Here is a 25,259-nt window from a genome sequence, read left to right as displayed (position 1 = left end):
CCTAATGTTTATGAGAAGATTCCCTGACCTTACTCTCCTTTACACATTTTAGAGTTCCACAACGCACCTCTCTTTTTATTACGACTTTTCATGTCCCTCTGAATAGCATCAATTACTTGTAAAATGAGCCTATAAGACGTATGATGTCTAATGCCAATACTGAATACGGACCACACTTCTAATATTTAACTACCTCAATTTCATAAGTCAACGTTTCGTTATATTTTTCATTTGTAAACTGTTTGTTTTTGTTGTTATACCTATAAAACTTTATTTTTATTTCTCGATCTTTATTTCTTTGTTTCTTGATATATTTTATTTTTTGTAATTCATATGTTTATACCTATTATTCTTACTTATATTTGTACTAAAGGGTTCTATAGGTCACTTTGTACGTTCGAGCATTAAAAGTGTGAAACACGGACACTTTGTATGGTCGGGTAAAAAGGTACATTTCAGAACGAGGAAACTTTGTACTATTATATACATAAAGCATATATATTGTAAATATAAGTCATATACTTAAGTAGTAAGTATATATAATATTGTAATGTAAATTATTAAAGTGTAAAAATTAAAAATTAAATAAAAAGTCAATTAAAAATGTTTTAAAATATAGAATATTAACAATAGTTAAGATAATCAAAGTATTTTTAATTAACTGGTTAGATAACAGCCAAATATTTCTTGGTGCTATAATATATTTATAAATTCATTTGGGAGCTCGATGACCTAAAAATCTTGAAATTATCAAAATAATCAAATAATCAAATTTGATTATAAATTATAACTGTATTATATTATTATATATTAAAAGTTATGTAAAAAGTAAATAAAAAATATTATCGATAGGTAATATCCCATGATCCCTCCTAATTCCTATTTGGAATACATAAGATACTTAGATTTACCATTATTAAACTTAATAATATAGTCTAGTCATGACTTCTGACATGTTTATATTAAATATATACTTTATGTATATAATGTACAAAGTGTTCGCGTTCTGTAATCTAAAGTTTTACCCAACCGTACAAAGTGACCGTTTACAGTACTAAAGGGGCTCGGCCTATATATATTCTAAACTAAAAAAATATAGTATGGTTGAACTTTATATTGGTAATTCTTAGTAAATAGCTAAGTAAATATGCTTCAATAAAGAAATTACAAATAACAAGACTCCAGGGTTTAATATACAAACAAAATTATCGACGAATTATGAGGAAGAAGTATAAAGTGTGATAAACGTAATATGGGAAAAAGAAAGATTACCAAAATGGAATAGTAAGGATTTTATATCCTATTATATTTAAAAAAGTGATATGTCCGAAATGAAGAATTATAAAGGAATATCCTTTTTAGAAATATGTTATGAGGTAGGTACTATCATAACTTATCCTTTAAAGAACTACTCCGTACACCAAAGATATTATAGGACAGTACTATTCTGTCTATACTACTAAAAAAAAACATGGTAACTACGAATCAGATATTTTGACAAGTTATGAAGAAGCATTATGAATTTGATGAGGAATTATTGTCCCTTGTAATAGTGGATTATAAATAGTGTTAGTAAACAAAGAAGATTTAAGGAGAGCAGTAACAAACGATAGGTACTATAGCATATGATGCGAATAAGTAATTATAGGGAACAACTAATAAGATGTACCACAAAAAAATATCTAACCTCTTTAGAATCGGTGAAAATATGGGAATGAGTTTTAACTAAGAAAAAACTAAACGTATGATTCCCCCCAGAAGCGAAGGTAGTCGACCTAGGTAGTTTACGAGCGGATAATTTTACGTTTGATAAAGTGGAAAAAAAAGCTTTAAATATCTTGGAATTATTATTAAAAGTAAGCCTGAGTTGCATAAGGAAATAGTCGAAACAATATCTAGTGGAAAAAAATGTTACCATAGATCATCGAGCATCAATTAGCTATTAAAATCGAAACTGCTACCGAGTAATTATAAATATAATTTTAAACTATAGTTATGTTGAGGCCAATAATAACATATATTATGAATGAACGATTTGGCCTACAATAAATGGCAATAAGAAACTTGCGATATGTACTTGATACAAAAACCTTTAGAAATATAACTGACCCACTATACAATTACACTTAAAAACAAAATAAAAATAAAAATATGACATATTATATGCGTTAAAGAAAAACAAAATATCCTGTCATAAAAGGAATATACTGGAATGGTAGGAAGCGTATGGAGGAGGAGGAGGGCCGAAAACAATAAACTCAAAAGGGTGGTAATTGAGCAAATAAATAGGTATTCTTTGGATAAGGTGGAAATATGCTGCAAGTAGTTAAAGATATCAATTTGGTAGATCGTTGAGGAAATAATAATATGACATGTATAATGTATATACAATAATATACAGCGCACGTGTACCTATACGGTTATCGGTTTATACCTAAACTAGGTACCGGGCGTCGTTTCAGTGCAGAAACACATCTAATTTATTACTTTTTTTTACGGTTATATCCGCTAAATTATCAAGACCTTTTCCACACATGCACATAATAAAACCACACTGGTATGATAAAATATGACATCTCTCGATGTATGACAATAATAAATTGTCACCATTGTTGTTGCGGTACGGGAGAAGACGTCACTGCGATATTATAATAATATAAATGTCTTCGACGTTTTCGACACGTCAATGAGAACCGTGTGATGTGTGCTTACTACTTCACACGGACGACTGTAAAATAATTCGCTCGCCAGTCGCTGGGTACGAAAAAAAAAAATAAATAATAATAATGGAAATTGGAAAGGAACCTCGGGACCGGAAATCTTGTCGACGTACCTAGGTAATGATTTGTAAATATTAAACGTGTTATATATTTATGCTTTAGTGCACCACGAATACGTAGATCTCAGTCACTGAGGTGACATAATACGTAATATCAGTTGCGGTCAAATGAGTTTGTCAATGGGCGGAGGGGGTATGGCAGATTTTTTAACATTTGATTACTAAAAATATCATTTATGATTGTCAGATCTTAAACATTGAAAAAAATATCACAAGGATATATCTCACTTATCACCACCGTTTGACCGCCACTGGTAAACTATGTTAATACTTGGTTGTATTTCAACGAACAAGGGAATAACATTTAATGGAACGTTACTTCTGAGGTAAAGAAATTAGTACAACGACGAAAAAATAATAAGTTTTATAATTTTCCTAAATAAGATAGCAACCGTATATGTATGTTATATATAATAGTAGTAGTATAATAACTCTCGGAATCGTTTTAGATAATTTAATTATTTATCATTCATAATAATACTATATATTAATACGAGTACAATGAGGTACATATATATATAGTATATATATAATATTATAATTCTAGATATAATAACAATATTTAATATCTGTTAAAATTTGCAATACCGATCAACATCTTAATCAAATATAATAATTTTCGTAAGAATTTCAAATAATTATATCATATTATATTCACAATAATAACGTGCAAACAATTTTTTTTTCTTAAATAAAAACAACAAACATCTGTGTGTGAGGATACAGTTCGACTATATAGAAACGGTATTGTTTATACGTCCATTCGGACGTAATAATATAATATAATATAATATAATAGTAATAATGTATGTATGATAAAAATTCACTACGATTGGCCGGAAAGTCAAGAAAAATACTTATGTAAATAATACTAAAGATTGAGTAAAATAAATAAATAATAGTACAAAAGTAATAATATTTTCTTGTATAAGAACTTAAAAATAACGTACTAAATTTTAGGTTAACATTAATAAAAATTCACGTGCGTTAATGATTAAAGATACCAAATGCATTGTATTAATACAATAATAATATAATATGTGAGTGCGAACCTATGTATAAAATATTTATCATTTATATAAATTGTAAATTTAAATAAGGAATGTAATTAGATCATCTAAATATTTTATTATTATTATTATTACTATTAATCATTGAGCATTGTAGGATACCAATTTGCATAATATTATGCATTGTACCCATCTAAACGCGTCGTCGTGCGTAACAAAAAAAACCGGAACCCTGGTCGTTTATCGTCAATTTTGATTTATGAATTTCGCGGTTCAGGGAGATGGATTTTCACAATATTTAGCAACCGACGACGATAATGAATGGATATTATAATTTATAAAAAATCAAAAACTAAGGGGAGGAGGTGAAAATTTTTTTCCATTCCTCGCTCTTTATCTTTGTATATTATATATTTATACATATAAATCACGATCCACCGCGATGGTGTAGATCAGTCAATATTTGTATGCGTGTGTTATGGATGGGTCGGGTAGGAGGTGGGAGCCAGAAATTTTTACACAAAACTTGTGCACATTAACAAAACTCTTCTGTGGACAATGCTGGCTGGCGGCGGCTGGCGTATACAGCGGGGTACAACACTTTTTTCCGACGAATAGAAACATGTTAAAACACTAATAAATAGTAATAATAATAATAGTAGTGGAAGTAATAATAATAATAATGTTAGTATGTGCTACACGGTTCGTTAAATCGGCGAGTTAATTTTTTTGTCTGGCCGTCGTCGGCGTGTAAGTGGGTGGGTGGGAGAGCTCATATTGTTTTGTCATATCAATAGACAAGTGATAACGATGTTTGTTTTGAATTTATTAAACATACGTGTTATAGACGAACGAGGTTTACGGTAAAAAGTTGTATCCGATACACACACGAGATACGGCAACATATACTACATCTTATATATAATATATATTATATACGTAAATATAACATATGTATATTTTTTTTTGTATACAATGGAAAATTAAGCGAGTAATATGTGTCGAAGAGGAACTAAAACGTTTTAGAATTTGGTTTTGAAAACAAATTTAAGTAAGTTCAAACCGAAAATGATAAATCGTCAGAATAAGTTGAGCCATTGAAAACCGTCGACGCCGACGACGGACACGCGAGTAACTATATAATCAAAGAATTAAATATTTATAATAATAATATATAAAATAAATATGGCCGTCGTCGACGGCGGATTTTTATTATTATAATAATCACATTTTTTTTTTTTTTTATGAGTGAGTGGGGGGGGGGGTACTTATCGGAGCGGTAAGCAGAACCATCCCCTAGACGGTGGCCTGCCGTTGTCTGGGGGCGAGTCGATGGTCGTCGAACAGGGACAGTCGGCTTCGTGATGGTAATGCTGCATATTGTGGGGTGCGGCGTAATCGCCGCAGTCCTCCTCGTGTCACACGTTGTCCTCTTGTGACATCAGCAACGGGTTCACGTATTCAAAACCCTCGAATTCGGACTGATCGATTTTTTCGATGACACGCCTGAAAAAATTCAAAAACAAACAATCATTAACAATTCAATTTGTTTGAGTCTATGACATACCTTATATCTTGTATTCATTTATTATTATAAGTAAATTATATATATATATATGTTTATCTTAATTTTATATTAAGATATTCAGTGGCGGGAAAAGCTTTTGTAGGTCACCCACAAATAGGTTCTATGCAATCGATTAAGTAATACATACTAGGGGATCCGGAGTTAATTAGTATTTATATTTTATCTTTTTAAGTACCTATTATTTATGTTCATAACGTAAGGGAAGAAAACGATATTATATTAATCATTGCATATAATATATCATTGGGGCTTTTACGACTAAATCGTACAAATTTCAAACTTCTATTATAAGATAATAATTTAAAATTGAAATGTAATGTTTTTCAGGACAAACCTGTAACTATTACAATATGATAAAATATAACAGACCACACGTATATATTACGCTTATCACTCCTCAGCTCTACCTTATCAAACGATTCACAAATAAAATTGTATACAATATTATATTATAATATTATTCATTAATATTTAACACTCTATACATCAAGTTTTTCGTTAATATACCCTACACTATAAGATAATATTATGTAAGGAACTTATTAATTCACGTCAACGTCGTAGGATACTATTGTTTTTAGACACTGTAATATTAACCTAACAAAAAAAGCAATACGTGTTCGTAAAGACGTCAAACGTATTTCAATAACTAAATTATTATTTTTATGAGTACAACACTTTTTGAATTCAAAAATAGTCCAGGATCTTGATTCGAAGGGTGATGTATTCACAATATTGATAAAATTTATAAATATATTTTGATTGATTGACCGTTTAGATTTGTTTCAATTTGGCAACACATATTTGTGCATAGATTTCTCATTAAAATAATATTCCATCTATTTCTTAATTTTATTTAAAAAAAACTTCCGTCGTTAAGGTTTTTTGTAAATAATTCTCGTAATTTATTAAAAACATTTAAAATGAGCACAAATGTGGTACCTAACAAACAAATAAATATAATTTAAACATCTAATTAGGTGCGTTTTAAATATTAATATACTTCAGAAAAATAAAATTTGATCTATATGAATTTAGTTTTTACTAAAGATCAATGATACTTTATTCGATTCATCGATCCCTGGAGTATCATTTTCATATTTTCAGAATTTAAATGTTCAATGGATATTGATTTTAATACTTAATGAGAATAATATTACACTGTATAGGTATGTTTAGTGGTTTATATATTTTCTTCACCTTATGAGTTATGACAATAAAGTGTATTTATATTTTATATACTAATTTAGAAAGGCGGACAGTTAATATACGTGATTAACTTGAGTTAGTTAGTTAAGTAAAAGTCAACATAAGAATGTATCAAATTATAAGTTATCAAACAATAAATTTAACTCTTAACGTTTGAAATTGATGTGCCATATTTATTCTAATTTATTAAATATATAGGTGATCCCGCACACTTCGTTGCCCGTAACAAATGGCAACTCTTAAAAAAATTGTGATTGTTCAACTCTTTTTGGTTGTAACTCACTGCAGTAAGTGCAACTCAGTAGGCTCTAGGCCTAATGGCCTAGTACACAACTACAGAATTTAACAACAATTTCCAAATTAAAAGTGCAAGCAGAAGCAACATCATCGTCGGTGGCAGCGGGCTATTAAAATTATAATTTGTCTCGTCGTCGCAACTGCGGATCTAGGTTTTTTTTGTATATCACAGAACAATGAATATTTAGTTGGCAGATTCAGTGGAGCACGTTGCCCTGTACTACATACATAATATATGTGTATATCATATTATAGTTAAATTATAATGAATAATTGAGAATCCTAGTGTACTTGTAACGAGTGGTGTTGTGCTTTTTTTACGGCTATAAAATACACCGTTATTAAATCTTGTAAACCCCAATTCAGTCTCCTTGCCACGCCAAGCCCCAAAAAAGGAAATGTGAAGAGGACGAACTTGAGCTCGGATGGTAATCGAAAAACTTCCCTTTATTTTTTTCTCGCATTTTTCATTGTATTGTACGTAAGAATTACTATATACGTATATATACAGTGCGTGTCTGAACCCTATGGCCAGGGGGTTGATGGATCGTAAAATTTCTCGCGTTTTTAAGGTAATGCTCGGTCATAAAAATACGCTGTTCATCTCCTAAATAGTAATAATAATAATGATAATAATAATAAGGGAGCATACTGTCTCCGCAGAGACTCTTCGTGGCGAACGACGCGCACAGCGCAGTATACGAGTATAGAAGTATAACCTCCTCCTTCTTGTTCTACTCAGAAAGGTTTTACGACTATATTTATGTTTTTCGACTCTTCGTCCTTTTTGGAACGTTCAACGGCGGGCGCTATAACGCTATATATATTATATACTGCCACGCACACGATCGTAAAACCAGATCCTAACTAAAAAAATTCAACGAGATTTTCCGTTACTGTTTGGCAGACCATCATTATTATTACTGAATAATAATAATGGAAAAATCTACCCATACTATAGATAACCTACAATAAGGAAGAACCAACTTAAAAATATATCCCATAATATACTACATTATAATGTGCAGCAGGACTAGTTCCAAGAAATAGGATTAACCGTTTTAACTGTTGTACTTTAACGTGTTATCGTTTATTCGTCATATCGTGGCGGAACTCTGCTCCTACTAATAACGAATTTCAATAGTTATTATACCAGCTCTTGTATAGGCGCACACACTCCTCACATAGTCACATAAGTAGATACTGTGCATTTGGCGGCGTGTACCTATATAGGTTTCTGCGGTGCACTCGACAGGGTATTTTATCCGTGTATTGTACATTATACTACAATTCTGGAATTCTCGACTCTGGTGCGTATGTACGGCGGGGACCGAGATTATTTTTAGAGAACGCGAATATTTGCAGATAATCCGTCAGATTTTGGCTCAAAGCCCTGGAAAATACGTTCAGTTATGACTTATACTAATATATAACGACACCGAGTCAAATCTTTATTATATATAATATTATATACATATATATAGTTTTACTACTTGCATATGTTGTTTCCAACGCCCCTGGGATTCGTCTCTATAAATAAAGTACCAGATACACGCGCAACAAGCAATCATCACAAACACACACACGCGCATCTCGAACCGCGGAGAGCGTGAGATGTCGCCAAAACGCGTTGACCGGTGTGCATATAATATATTATACAGTATACACGACGTGATACATACACACACTTCTCTTATACTATGTATAACAACAATATTTTAGTGGACACGCATCATCATCATCGTCATCGCAAGCGGTGGCGGACAAATGGCCCTCCTCTCCTTTAGAAAATATGAGCGTACATATTTTTCATTCTCTGAATGTTTTTTGTGTGTCCGTGCGTCTATCACGATATGCTAATTCAGGTGCTAAATGAGCCGTAGACAAAACTGTTATAATATATATCATAGAGGAGGGTTCAACAGGCGGAGAAGACCGCCGCGGAGAAACAGGAGAAAAACAAGCGATGAGCGTGAAGGAGAAAAGAAACGGAGAATAAAAAAAAAACCTAGATAATGAACCAATAGGTAGGTGTCAAACGGAGGGAACACCACCACGGCTATCTCACGCCCCGGGGGGATGCATTTAATGGAAATGGACAGGAATAATAGCGTGGACAATGCGGCGAAGAAGAATTTGAATAATTGCGCGTGTCCTGACAAATTACACGACGTGTCCCTTTGACCTTCGCAAACCGTTACACTAAAATATTGACACACACACGCACATACACACGGGTGGTCGCTTTTCAATTTGTAATTTAAAAACCGTAAATATGTCAAAACGGTAGCGCGCGACTAAAATAATATTTTCATAGCCTGCTCGGCCGTGATTACTTAATCTCGGTTTGTATATACATATAAGTATTTACATTACTACACGGATCCTGGATAAAGTGCAAGTGCATTGGGGAAACTAGAATATTGTAAAACAGTTTAGTTAACTAGCTCCGATTGTACATAATACGAGTTATAATACCAATGCGTGAATATTATGATAACAATCAATACACTTTACGAACACAAATATATAATATTATAACACATAAGTAATTTTTTCTATTACCTACCTATACCTAATATATAAACCATAAGTTGTTGAGAATTCTACAGCCAAGTACAATAATGTTATATTTTAAAAAAGTGGACGGCGACAGCGTTAGTACATTAAACAGAGTGTAGTAGGTAGGTTTAAACATTAAAAGGTAGGTAGTGCATTTTAGTTTTTAAAATTATATACATTGTATGTTGTAACACGCCACAGTTCTATATAATATACATATATAATAATATGATTTTACAATTGTCGGTAATCCGCGAAGATGAAAATAATGAGTAATTTGTGTTTTCTTGCAAAATGAAAAACGGTAAATTTAATTTCGAATAACTATAAATTACAATACCATAATAACGTATACACCGAGAGTATAATATTGACAAAACCAAACAAAAACATCATTAGTATGGCACGAGCACAAGAACAACGCTCTATAAAGCGCGAGGGGGTTGTGTCTGTGTGTGTGTTTAAGTGCAGTACACAAATTATTAATTCTTCGTCCTCCGCAGGAAAAGAGGGCATGTAAATACAGCCCAAAATAAGTAGGTTAAGTATTTATTAAATATAAATTCAATTTTGAAAAATGGGTCTTATAATAAAATATCATAATGTTTACCTCTTACAACTCAAATAACTAAATTGTATGCCTATGAGTAAATGCATCGAAGATAACAAACAATTTCTTGTGATTTATTATCTGGTTATTGATCAAGATGTTTAATAAAAATTATATTTAGTTTGAAATAGACGTTTAAAAAAAAATTATTATCATTAATGTTTTACTTTGTTTAATTATATAGTATATATAGGTACATTTTTATCATTATTTTAATACATTTATTTGTTATTATTATAATAGGTACCTTTTTTCAGCCTTCTTTCCCCCAATAAAAATGTATTCCGCTAAAATTACCAAATTTAAAATATTATATTTTAAGGATCTAGTCCACTGAGATAATTTGCGCTTTTTGCACCAATGCCAGTGGCCGGTTCGAGTGGAATAAAACATATATACAGCGGTAGCAATATTATATTAAACCCTTCTAGATTAGAATATTCCCATAACACGGTACGGCGACGATTTTCGGGAAAATATAGATGGTAATATATTACATATATAGTGTACTGCACCGCCGTTATTAAAACGAAGACGCCGGGTCGGAGCCGAGAGCTATTTGCCGTCTTACACACGATGCATATAATACATGGCAAATGTCGATGATTTCCGAGGCTGCTGAGACGACAATATCGGATCCCTAAATCGTCGCCGGAGACAAGAAAGCAAAAGGACAGCATACGTTTTCCATCTGTTATTTTATTGTCGTCGTCATCGTGCATTATTATATTATAACGGGGCGATTGGCCCGCACGAATTAAAAAAAAAAAAATACCACAAAATAAAACGATTTAAGGGGAAGGGGGATTCGTATATTATATCATGAGTCGTCTTCGTTGTCGTTTGGCAATCGTCCCGCGGGTTTATGCGCTGCCGAATATTTCCGATTTTTTGGCACGACGAAACGCGAGATTCCTCCCTCCTACCACGGGCTATTGTCTACGACAACGAGCGAATACAGCCGAGAAAACTTAAAATACGAGCTGGATTTATCATTTGTTTATTTTCCATGTACACTTGATTCCCGCGGCGACATGATCAAGTACACGTGTATGCAATTGTATACTTTATAGTACCTTGTACCTATATTTAAGAACAAATAAATTGTTCATTGAAAAGCGTTTTGCATGCGACCATGCGGGGGCAAGAACTACTCAAGCTATAAATTATATAATGCAGCTAGTTCATAATCCATATTTTTACCAGAAAATAGGAGGACCTATTCTGTGTGCAATATCGATATTATAAATTGGTAATACACATCATCAACATACATACAAAAAAATGTTTTTAATTCATTATTGAAAATTCGTATTTTTATTAAATTATATTTATATAGATATACTTCACTTTGGACGGTCGCGGGATGAACGGCGGGCATAGGTAATTGAGTAAATTATATTATTATTACTATGAAAAAAGCGTCACCGCATGGCTATGTATGTATAACATATTACAGCCTTGCCGCGGTACATGATAATATTTTATTTCCTGTTCTCACAAATTAACAGATACGGATAATGCGTATTTGCATTTTGCAGACTTTCATCATTGTCTCTCCAGCGTTTACCGGCGCTCACGTTGAGTAAGTATATAATATAATATATAGGATGAGAGTAGTTACGTTGTATAGTAGTTATTGCGGCGGAGTCGTCGCAGTGTTGTTATTTTCGTTTTTTACATTGTCGAAATATGGCGGCAATAATTTAGGATCGCACATAGTTTTTTTTTAAACGATATAAATCAAACGCCAGAAATGTTGCTGTTGGATTAAATAATAACGATATTTCAATAGATTGTGCAATGTAAAAGTGAATTATAATACGCATTTGAAAAGAGTTAAGGGAAAAAAAACTAATTTAAGCGAGACCACTCGCTAAAGTATACAGTGCGTGTATGTTTGATTTTACGACTCTCGTGTGGTTCCTATAAAATATTTTTAATTGGCACTTGACGAAAAACAAAAAACAATAACCGAAAAACTCGCAAGAAAGATGTAAAAATACGTATATAACACCAAGGAAGTGGAACATAATTTACAGGAGTAATCTACAATAATACAAAATACATATACTAGGTATAGTATATAAACTATATTATAGTATACTATACTCCTATATTTTCTCCAATTAGTGCATGCAAATGTCACTAAATCAATTTCATTGTTACACGAATTAACATAATTATTAATTAGTATAATATGTATATTTTATTATTAATACTCTATATTCAAAATATAATAATATATTATAATAATAATGGAAAAACGAACTATACGAGTTATATAAAGAATTTATTATTCATTGCTATAAATAACTTTAGCTGTCAAAATATTGATGCCTTAAAAAACTAAATGATATCGTACTACTAATATCGATAACTCGTATTATTGTTGTTGGCATAACTGCAAGCATAAATTAATAAGTTAATAAAATATATTATGTGATTTGAATATAATCTGTGTAGAATATAGTTTGTGATAAAAACCAATATATTTTCAACTTTAAATACATCAACTTAATTTTGTTTTTTAATGTTAAGATAAAAAAGGCGGAGGCTTACACTTAATTATTTTAAAGGTGTTTATACGTATTATCGTTTAAGGTAATTTGTGAAAGGAGGGAGGGGAGAGAGTTACCTCCTTCATTAAATTATAATATTTATAAAATTAGGATTTAAAAGTTTTAAGTCATGAGATATCAACGTAATTATATAATTACAATGACATAGTCGGCCCAACCCCGTATATTTCAATAAATAAATAAATAAATAGTACGTAATGGACTTATTACAGTAAACATAACTACTAAATACCAAATCAATATCATTAGGTATATGAAAAGAAAATTAAGTAAGAAGCAATATAATGTTATGTCGACGTAAAATGTTAAGAAGTATATTGTCGTAAATATTTCCCAAATTTAATTTACATACAACAGTTTTTTTTTACTAAAAAACCTTGAAAAATATATCAAATTAAATAACAAATAATTAATAACTTTATAAATGTATAGGTAGGTACATATTATAATATTAAAATCGGGGGACGGAGTGGCCGATGGACTAAGGCATCGGTTGCGACGCGCACCGACGCCGGTTCAAAACCTCGGCTGCGGGCGGCATTTTCTTCGGGCAAGTCACGATGTTCGGAGAGAAGCGCCGCCATCTCCCACCCGGGCATGGCAGATACCTACGAGTGCCCACTAAAAAATCTGCCAAACACAAACACGTGTTTAAACCTACAGTTCCTTTCCCCCACAGTTAAAAACCACCCAATGACCTAAGTTGCGCGGGTTGATTAATAAAAAAAAAAAAATATTAAAATCCTTTTGGAAAAAATATTTTGTAAGCAAGTTAACGAATATGACAAAATTTAGAATCTTACACAAATAACAGAAACTAAAAGTCCGAAAGTCATGATTTATATTCGAATTATAATATTATGTTGGGCACTGTTGTCTCGATTCACATAGTTCAGAGCAGGATGAGTAATATATTATTATAACTAGAACAGGGATTAAAAATGCAATTTACATTTTATCCTAAGAATAATGGTAGCCAGTGGCGTAAACGGGGTTTTATGACGCCAAGTCGCCATGGTGGAATTTTAAACCACAATAACATAAAACAAAAATTAAAATATTTATAGTCACATAATAATTATACCTACCTATGTACTATATTATGTTATATCAAGGGGATGAAGATTGGGTAAGTACTGAAATATATCCTGGGCATCATGGTTTATAAATGTTCACCACACCGCTTTATGCAATACTCGTTTTGGAACAATTTTTTCGTGACATATTGAGCTATTAAATAGATATGGGTAGATATGGGCGGCTTATTTCATTTTTCAATTTATCATTATAAATTATGGAGGGGGCGATGAATGTTATGATTTTACAATGCTATCTATTCTTTATTTGTATACATGAAGATTGAAGACACTTTTTATAAAAGAAGAAAATACTTACATTTTCAACTTCAATATTTTTTGTGATAGAAAAGTAAATATAGTTAGTACATTTGGGGTAATAAAAGTAAAAAGTTCCTAATACTACTTAATTAATAATATTTGGGAAAAAGAAAAAAAGAGGAATTTTTACGCAAAACCAATATTTGACAAAATCAATTTTTTATTTAGTTGTAATTAAAAAAAAACATATATATTTGAAATTTTTACAATATATTTTTTATAGCATTAATATAATATGTGGTTTAAATTTCAAACTATTATAAGTATCTAACTGTTTTTGAGATATTTATTGACATATGACATTTATGACATTTGTTTCAATAATTATCGATAAAAAATGTTAAGATACAAGGTTCCTAATAATTTGTTATTAAATATATTAAAAATATATTACACGTAGGCACAATTTTTTTTTTTAAACATTTTATGATCAAATTTTGACAAAATTCATTAAAATCATTAAAAATTGGGAATTATTTTGTAGTTAAAAATGTATAAAATGTTCTACTTGTTATATTAAAGTCATTTACTTGATGCGTATAATAATTAATAAATTCTATTATTATAAAAAAATGTGAGTACATTATTTAAATATGCACAAGATCAATTTTGCATTAGAAATACTACTTAAAAGAAAAATCTCAAGAGATTTTTTATAAAAATTGAGTAATAAACATTTTTTGTTTAAAACTTGTTTTAATTTGATCAATACTTTTAGAAATATTGATAAAAAACTATATTGACACTTTTTTAAACTTTATAGAGCTTAAAGAAAAAGCTTCAGTTCCATCCACGGGAACTTAGTATGATGTAAGTTTTTTCTAAGTTGAGATTTTTTTCTCTATTTTGCTTTTACAGACTGGCCAATGCTGCTTATAAAATATTAATATGACTTTCTGGTAAATTTTTTTTTTTTTGAGATAGAAAAACTTATGTTGAATCTTGAATAAAATTTTCAAATCTTAGATATAAAAAGAAAACTATTATTAAGTTTCGACTCAAAATAATTTGCAAATTATTTTCGTCATCTTGACGAATTTTTTCAAAATTCTAACTAAGACACGCTAATAAAACATTATTATGAATTTACTCCCAACTTTTTTTTTATAATTACACTAGTAACAACATATAAAAAATCTTGTATTAAATTTTTAAGTTAGTGACCGAGTGAATAAAAATTCACTTTTAAAACTTGGGCTTAAACGATGGTTTAATGGTCAATTGCAGCTATACTTTATTATTCTATCGTTTATTGTGGGCGTGCATTAACTCAGTCAGTCAGTCCCACGACGAAAATACATAATACAAATCATTTACTCGGATGCTCTTGAAATTTAAGACATTAAAGGGACACAACGCTTTTTGTAATTCTTGCGGTGTAGAAAGATGAGAATTGTCGATATCGGTAAACTACGGATAAAGTATAATGTCACGGAACGCAAATAATAACATCGCATATAGAGCACACAACAGTCTTTCTGGATTGGTATAGATTTTTTCTAATCCTCTCCGTCAGTCCGATCCCATACGAAAATAATGAAAGCAGAGAAAGGAGTGCATTAAAAAGAGGAAAAAACTAAATAAATTCACCCGCCAAAGGAAATAAATATTACGAAACCCGTACTTGTTCACACATATTATATTATGGGTACAAGAACGCGGAGGCAGTGGAGGGAGACGTTTTTTCAGCAGCTTGACCTCGGGTGACCACCGCGACGTTGAGAAATAGAGCTCTGCGTAGTGGAGCAGCTGATTTTTTTTTTTTGACCGGGGTAGCAATTAAAAATGCAGGAAACAGGAGACGTGTCTGAAACGGGACTGAAACAAGGGGGGGGGACAAGTAATTATAATAATTACTCGTCAAAACAATGCAGTGGTACCTATATCCTTATACATAGTTGTGAGCTCCTTAGAACACAAAACTACTACGGCTTGTTATTATTATTCCCCATTTAGGGTCCTCAATCGGTTTAAATATCAGGGTCACCCGTCGGTAAGCGTCGTCATCGGCGCGACGGCCACCGCCGTCGTCATTATAATAATAGCCCTTTTGTCGTGAATTCCAAACAAAACGTTCACGTTATACATAGGTACGATTAGGACAAGGAAAAAAACATCGAGTGTGTTATAGTGAACATGGAATAAGATCGCCGTTCATTTCATAAAAGAATCACGCACTAACGGAGCAAATACCGTCAGCAATACTAAGTTTACATCAGCAGTTTATTTAAATATATATTTTTTTTAAAGATCGCAAAACATGGTTAGACAGAATACGTCACAAGGGCTGGACGAAGAGCTGTGTTTCCTACATAATTATCATAAATTTGAGTTTAAAAAAATAAAGTAAAGATTAAAAATATGTATTTAATTTATATACGAGTGTTTTCAATAAAAGTTATATTAATAGATTTCTTGAGACTCGGAGGGGGTTTATAGCTAATTTTTTCAACCCCTCTAGGTTTCTAATTGCCATAGGGTGGCTACACATGATTTAGTTTTTCACTCACGAATTTTTTGTTTATTTATAAGGTTGTCATTGGTTACATATTATATTACTATTATAATAGTAGAAATATGGTAATATACATATAAAAAAACGCCGGGCAGGACAGCTAGTGCAAATTTCAGTACAATAATTATTACAAAAACCAATATTTTAAATTTTCTCAAAATCTAGATGAAAACGAAATGTTCAATACGATTAACGTTTTAAAATTTTCAACTAATGAGATCTATCAAAAGTTTGGACAAACGTAAATTGCACCCAACGAAGGGAAAATATTGTAAATTGCACCCAATATTTTTCAGGTATAAATTTCTATGTAGTAAATTGAGCCTAATTACGCCCAGAAATATTATTTTTATACCATTCCTCTGGAAATGTCACCACGAGAAGGTGACTATCACTGTCCTCCAAAAATGATTTTTTTGTTTGCTTGAAATAAATAAAATAGTTAATAAAAATGGCAATTTTTTTTTTTAAATAATATAATTTGGGATTAAAAAGTTCTTTAAATTGTTTTTGTTAGGTTAATTTATGCAGTAAATAATAATACAAAAATGTAATAATACAAAATCAGGTAAATTATATAATATTATATATAGTTAATAGTAATTAGTAAAACAATTATGAGTTACTTGGAAACCCAATGGCCCATCATGTTGCTGTGGGTCTTTATATATTATAAAAAAAAAAATTTAAGTTATATAATATCAATAGTATTTAAAATATATATAATATATATCGATTGATTCAAGGGCACTTATATAGATATTTTGGGCGCAATTCACATTACCCATTTTAGAAACGGGAACAATTTACTATGCATATTTTAGAAGCCAAAAACTCCCGAGCGCAATTTACTATAGTATTTTTATTACCTGCACAATGTGGGCCCAATTTACAAGCACCCAAAAGTTTTGTGGTTATATTTTTGTAGACAAAATGTTCTCGTTTCAAATAAAATTTTCAACTTTAACTATAAACTACGTTTTTATGTGTAGGATAGCAAATAAACATGAATTCAATATTGAAACCACAGTTTAATAGTTATGATAAATTTAATTTATTTAATAGATTTAAATAAAAAAATAACATATATTTATGTACATGTACATTGTGCATACTGCCTAATATTTGCCATCTAGTAACATTAAAGCTGTAATTATAAGTTACACAATACTGAATACCTACATAAAATATATATTCTTATATATATAAGAACATAATATTTATATTACAAAATATCAAAAGTAAAGCGTAGAGCCACAATTCACAAATCTAATACACAAAGAAAACACTGCAATAGAGTGAAGAATTTCGAATGAAAATAAATGCAGTGCAACTCCAAAAATTCGAGGCAATAATCGATAGATTTATGGACATAGTAACCGAAAGTTCTTGGCCTGCATGCTTTAAGGACGGATATACATGTGTATAGAACAAATACAAAATACGCAATGCCGTTAAAGAGATTTAAAAGGGAAATCTTATATTATTGGCGTGAATATATGTCGGAAAGATATAATATATATTATAACTTTTGTCATACAAACCACTTATTTTTCATGTTACCAGTACCGTAAAATAGAAAAAATTATATTATTTGATAATGATAAACATAATTCAAATTTGACAGACAAAACAACAAAAAAGACCTTAAATCTAACTTCTTCGTTATTTATAAATATTGTGGAAAAACTTTTTATGTATATCCCCGTATAACAGATATTATAATATTATGCAGTTTTTTTGTTATTGAAATTTGAAATGATTGATTTTGGAATACTGCAATGGTTATAGTACCCCTATTAAAGATATATTGACCATCTTAATAGGCATATTGTAATTTTATAAAATTAATAACAAGAGTGCTTATATATTTTACGAACAAAATGTACACATTTCATTTTTGCCATCCACGAAACTTAGTACAAATAACTAAAACTGTATATATATATTATAGTAGTTATTACAATAGGTACCTAATAAGTATTCGTAATATTTAAGTATATTCTGTGATAAATATGTATTTATATATATATAAAACAATAGTAACTAGTTATTTATATTGCAGAACCGAATACATGTTACTATAACAAGACATAACGATAAGAAATGTGATCCCTAAAAAATACTTCGGGAATCGATTATGCCAGTCAAGTGGACAGATGTTTTATTATAATTTATAATTAATTAATACCAATTGGTTAATTTAAAGTGTGGATTTTGGTATATAATATAAATATACTATATAGTGCAGGATAATAGAAATTCTTACACCACACTATAAAATACTGATCATGTTTAGTGGATCATTTCATAGATATTAGATATATCAAATGTGTGTGAAAAATATCCGAACAGAGTATTCAGACACCAGGTGTTAGACACTCGTTACACTTTATTCACTAGATAGACCATGGTTTTTGACGTATTATTATTATTATTGTAGATGCTATTATTATTAATCATATAAACCATTTGAAAGAAATGATGGTGCATAGAAAATGAGAAAACATTCATGTGTCTACAGTTATTCGTTTTTAAATTACAACAAAATAACAAAATCGCTACATGTGAAATTGAATGAATATCCAATCTTGTAAAAATATGAACTTCAAACGCTCATAAAAATTTAATTTGATTGGCTTGTAGACATTTTTTTTTTTTTTGATAAAGGTAGACAATTTTATGAAGAATCTTGTGTTACATTTTCAAAACTTAAATTTAAAAAGAAAAATTTTTAAGAATTCTTAACTTAAAATAATTCGCTAATTTTTGTGATTTTTCAGTATTTTGTCAAGATTTGAACTTTAAATGCTTATAAAAAAAACTGTGACTAAGGATTTTTAATATTTTTCATCTTCCTTTGAAACAATAACCTAGGAGCCTTCTATTAAATTTTCAAGCTTTTTTACCAACAGATAAAATTGTATTGATATTTAAAGAAAAAAAAAATTTAAAAAATGGAAACTGAAAATGTCTGTAAACAGCTCAAAATATTTGGAAAATGTTATGGTGGTGTATAGGAAATGCTAATATAAAAATTCAGTCAACATTTCATGTACCTACGGGCATTTGTTTTAGAGTTGAACCAAAATCGATTTTTTCAAAAACAGATTTTGCATAAAAATTCCCGTTTTTTCTTAATTTTTCTTTTGTTTTTCATGTCACGTTTGAAAACTGCTGAGAAATTTTTACTTTTGATCACACAGTACGATGCAACATAAGAATAGGTAGGTAGGTACGCCAATAAGGGTACTTATTTAAATATAATAAAATAATATATAATATTATGATGGGCCATAGCCCATAGGGAGCGTTATATAAGCTTGAAGCTAATATGTAATAAGCAGATAAGCTATACACAACACGCACATTTCTTCCGCGAAAACTATGACCAATATTACGATAAATTAGTACTAGGTACATCCACGTATATTATATTATATTAGATTCTGAGCGAAGCGATGAATGTATTGATTCTACAATGATGTGTGTTTTTTTTTTATTTTTTTTTTTATTTTTTTTTTTTATTTTTGTGTCTGTCATCACCTTTTAGGACAGTAAAAGTGCTTGGATTTTCTTCAATAGTAACTTTTCTGATAGGAAAGTGAATCTAGTTGGTACTTTGGGGGGTCAAAAGTAAAAATTTCCCAGTAGTTTTCACAAGCGACGTGAAAAACAAAAGAAAAATTAAGGAAAAACGGGAATTTTTACGCAAAATCTGTTTTCGAGAAAATCGATTTTGGTTTTTGGTGTAACTCTAAAACAAATGACCGTAGGGACATGAAATTTTGACTGAATGTTTATATTAGCATTTTCTATACACCATAAAATTTACAAAATATTTTGACTCTTTTTGAGCTGTTTACGGCCATTGTTAGTTTTCAATTTTTTTAGTTTTTTTTTCTATAAATATCAATAAAATTTTATCTGTTGAGTAAAAAAGCTTGAAAATTTAATAGAAGGCTCCCAGGTTATTGTTTCAAAGGCAGATGAAAAAAATTAAAAATCCTTAGTCACAGTTTTTAATTATAAGCATTTAAAGTTCAAATTTTGACAAAATACGGAAAAATCACGAAAAATAGCAAATTATTTTGAGTTGAGAATTCATAAAAATTTTTCTTTTTAAATCTAAGATTTGAAAATGTAATATAAGATTACTCATAAGTTTATCTACCTTTATCAAAAAAAAAATGTCTAGAAGAAACTTAAATTAAATTTTTATGAGCGTCTGAAATTTATATTTTTACAACATTTGATATTTACTCGATTTCTCATGTAACAATTTTCTTATTTTATTTTAATTAAAAAACGAATGACTGTAGATACTTTAAAATTTCACTGAATGTTTATATTAGCATTTTCTATACACCATAAAATGTTGAAAATATTTTGACTCTTTTTGAGCTGTTTACGGACATTGTCATTTTTCAATTTTTTTAGTTTTTTTTTCTATAAATATCAATAAATTTTTATTTGTTGGGTAAAAAAGCGTGAAAATTTAATATTAGACTCCTGATATATCGTTTTAATAGCAGTTGAAAAATATTAAAAATACATAAGCACAATTTTTTTTTATAAGCATTTAAAGTTCAAATTTTGACAACATTTATCAAATTTATAATTTATTAATTATTTTGTGGTTAAAAATTTATAAAATGTTTAACTTTTATGGCTAAGGATTGAAAATTTAAAACAAGGCTCCACGTTAATAGGTTATATATAAATTTTTTTATTCACAATAATATCATCAAATATACTTGGTAATATCATAGGGTGACTGACCGTTTTCGCTCAGAATCGTTTTTCTTATACAATGATATTATATCATTGAATTCAAATTTAACACCATCCATTACAGTGACCCACGTGTAACCTACTGTACAGCAGAGCGACATCCACTTATCCACCTTTTTTTATTATTATAATATAATAATCATTACCCATTAATTATTTTAAACATTTTTTTTCTTTGTAAGGATTTGGGTTTTAACTACGAGCCTATAAGGAGGAGCTGAAAAGTAAAACCTTTTAGGGGGGCTAAATACTAATACGGGAGGGCTAAGCACCACGTGACAAACCACCAGTCCCTAATAAAATTTACTGCAAATGAGGAACGAGTTGAAAAAAGTAAATAATTATGCTCATTAAACAGAACAGAACGCAATCACTGTATATCTTAAAATGGGCGTGCCCATCTTTCGGCCTATGGGCCAATTTCATCCGGTGGACGTATTCCAACCGGCCCGTGACCATTTAATAAAATAAGAAATTTCTAATAGACATAAGCATAGATAAAATTGAAAATAAAAATTATAATTTTTAAAAAAAATTTTATTGTAATAAGCTTTTTAAAATTACAAAATATTTTACAATTTTTAAGTATACATATTATAGTAGTGAATATTTTATCAAAATTAACCGGTATATACTACCCGCAGTATAAATATAAATGTCAAATGTGGCCAGTCAGTTGAAAAAGGTTGGGCACGCCTCTTTTAGAGCATTAACTCACCAATTAAAACTACACAATGATCCAAATGCTTATGTAATGAACTAAATTTGCAAAATAAAGTGTGGTTCTTATTCGTTTGGTTTACTTAAGCCATAGACTTATAAAATAATATATAAAAGTATATTGGACATTATGTATAGGACCAAGGTGTCCCTAAGGGGGAGGGGGAGCGAAGGAGGCGACCGCCCCCTCGATAAGTCGTGAGATGTTCTGTTTTTGCTAATAGCTAAATACATTTTATACATTTAGTTAATTGTTTAGCAAGCATATAGATTTTAAGTTTTTGTTTAACAATGCGGTATTCAAGACTAAAATGTTTTTGCCCCTCCCATGGAATTGACATGAATACTGTATAGGACCAATATTGTTGTAACCGCTCTAGTCTTATTCATGTATACAACAATTTTTTTTTGAGAACGCTATAGCACTATAGCTCCAATTGCCAACTCCCTCCCTCTTTTACTGGAACCGCCAACGGTTATACAAATATACTATTCAATACCTATTAGGTATGTAGATCACGTTTTTTTTTTTATAAAAGTTAATTTTATCGAATATGTGCCAGTACTAACCACTAAATGGTGTGCCAAGTGTGACAATGTCACCATGAGCTATTTATTATTATTTGAATCAATATGATTTTTTTGATTTATTTTTTAAGGAAATGTTAAGACTACTTACAGGTCATCAGGTGTTAAGTGAACAGGTTCATCCGTAAATTCTGGTGGGAAATTGGCAAGATCACGATCAGAATCTAGTCGTGGTTTATATGGAGGACTAACTTGCTTTTGTTCTAACTAAAATCACATATATTTTTGATTACATTTTATTAGTATTATTGTAATATTAATTATTTAAAATAATAAATGATGATATGAAGTTAGTTATAATGATGATTTACCATTTCCCAATCAATAGATTTAAAGAATGGGTGAGTTATAATATCATAGAAGCCAGTGTCTCGATTGCAACCCAAACGATCTACAGGATTTTTATTCAAAAATCCTTTCAAAACTGATGCTGCTTTAACGGAAAGTGATCTTGGAATACGAATAGTTTTTTCCAAAATAACTACAAAAAAGTTTAAAACAATGAGAAAACTATTTTTAAAATGAACTTTGTTTGTATTATATTACCTTGGAATAGATAGTCTTCAGTATTTTGATCGGGATTTTCTGATGCTCCAGCAATATCAAATGGACTTCTGCCAGCCAACATTTCATACAAAAGAACTCCTAAAGCCCACCAATCCACACTGAAAAACAAAACAGATTGAGCTTAATATCAAGTATTTAATTTAATATATTATAGTATAATAGTAATATTTTTAAATACTCTTTCCGGAAAAAGGAACACACCCAACAAAAATAAGATCTTCTGTGCATCCCCACACAACACTCTACCATAGTGGAACTGGTCTTGATGGCAGTGTTGTGTGGGGATGCACAGAATTGGCTTGTACAGTTACTGGACATAGTAAAGCTTTAAGTATAGAACATAGTCAACAAGAAATCAATAGTTATTATTAACCATGTCTAGATCAAATTTAGTTTTAAAAAAATGTGTACCTAAATCCATAATCTTCTCCTCTTAAAATTTCTGGGGCAATGTAATTTGGAGTACCGCAGAATGTACAAGTTGTATCTCCAGGCCTTATTCCTTCTTTACACATTCCATAATCCGTCAATTTTATATGGCCTTCGTGATCAAGTAGTACATTATCCAATTTTAAATCTCGATATATTATACCTGAAATAACATTGTAATAATGAAATAAAATAGAACATTAAAATATAATATATACATAAATATAACTTATGAATTATAGTTCACTATACAATTTTGCACTAATTGTGAATAAATATACGAAGGGGTATTCACTATAGAAAAATAATAAATAATCATAATAATACTAAGTATTTATTCAGAAAAATTAACTATTATATTATAATATATCCATAAAAAAAAAAAAGTTAACTTAAAACTAGAATTATACAACTTAATTAATTCCTAATATTTTTTTCATATTCAATAAGTATTTATGACTAAATTTAGATACCTATTATATTATAAAACTCTAGAAAGTGGGTAATATTTCAAATATTATTAATTATCTCCTGTAAGTGCCCGCAAATTGATAAAAATAAGTGAAATAAATTGGAAAAAAAAAATCAAATTTGATAATTGAAAATTGTTTTAAATTAAAAAAAAACTATTTATATGCTATTTATAGTTAAAAACACAAACATGAACATTAACGGCCTTCGGGCAGTTTTAAATTATTGCACCAAAACTTGTTAAATGTACACTAAATACTACATGGCAGGGGTATATATAATTGACTTGGTGGGAGGGTGATGACATATATGGTGATAATTTCAAGTATATATAATGTAGATTCTATAGAAATACTGTAGAAATCATATGTTAAAGACTAGTGTAGTTTAAATATTCCCTATTTCCGTATTTTTTTAACATTTATTCCAGGTTATTTTGAACATACTAAACATTTTTCACATTTGATTGATCCTCAAAATCAAAAAAAACTTAAAAACTATATCTTAAAGAAGTTGAATAAGAACTTAAGCAAGTTAAACAAGAACTTAAATACTAGATTCTAGCAGAAACCATTTGAAATATAGAAGCAATTATTTTTTTATTTTCAATTTGATGAAATGCTATATGCTCAAAAATGCTTTAATTTTTTTTCTTTATGTATTCCAAGTAATAATGTAAAACTAGCAATGATCATACTTAATTTCTTATGAAGTAGATAATAAAATAAAAATGCAAATGCATGGATTCACAACCTTTAAAATGAGTATGTATCAAAGCACAAAAACGCATTTGTTCATGAATATAATGGGTCAGTTTGGTAAAAATGAACTATCTGGACAAATACAGATAGTAGGATGTACATCAATTTAAATTATTTTTAATGTTATTTATATACTTAATTATTCATAATAATATACTATGTTCATTGAAAAGTGTATTTGATGATTCTTGTAGTTCTTTTTTTTTAACTATATCAATAGGTGTGGTCTTTTCACATATTATCATGTATACAGATTTGTTAAAAAAAAGTTACTTGATTATAAAATATTAATCATATGACTGTATCAACGATTACAATTA

At 29.7% G+C, this 25,259-nt stretch overlaps 1 protein-coding gene across 4 annotated transcripts in view; it reads right to left on the bottom strand.

Moving 5' to 3' along the window:
* Positions 1-3,188: 3,188 nt before the first annotated feature.
* The window catches only part of LOC132942551 (atypical protein kinase C), a 37,266-nt gene continuing 15,195 nt past the window's right edge, over positions 3,189-25,259 (bottom strand). For all 4 annotated transcript variants that reach the window (XM_061011083.1, XM_061011081.1, XM_061011080.1 and 1 more), the window contains 5 exons: positions 23,690-23,870; positions 23,258-23,376; positions 23,023-23,192; positions 22,803-22,918; positions 3,189-5,355 (listed from right to left, as the gene is read on the bottom strand). In XM_061011083.1, the coding sequence (XP_060867066.1) occupies positions 5,268-5,355; positions 22,803-22,918; positions 23,023-23,192; positions 23,258-23,376; positions 23,690-23,870 (674 nt within the window). In that variant the 3' untranslated portion in view covers positions 3,189-5,267. The remainder of the gene's footprint in view (positions 5,356-22,802; positions 22,919-23,022; positions 23,193-23,257; positions 23,377-23,689; positions 23,871-25,259) is intronic.

This window comes from Metopolophium dirhodum, chromosome 4 (genome assembly GCF_019925205.1).
Source record: "Metopolophium dirhodum isolate CAU chromosome 4, ASM1992520v1, whole genome shotgun sequence".
Lineage (NCBI taxonomy): Eukaryota > Metazoa > Arthropoda > Insecta > Hemiptera > Aphididae > Metopolophium > Metopolophium dirhodum.
The sequence above is the reverse complement of the archived record's forward strand: the minus strand, read 5'-3'. Positions and strand labels throughout refer to the sequence as shown.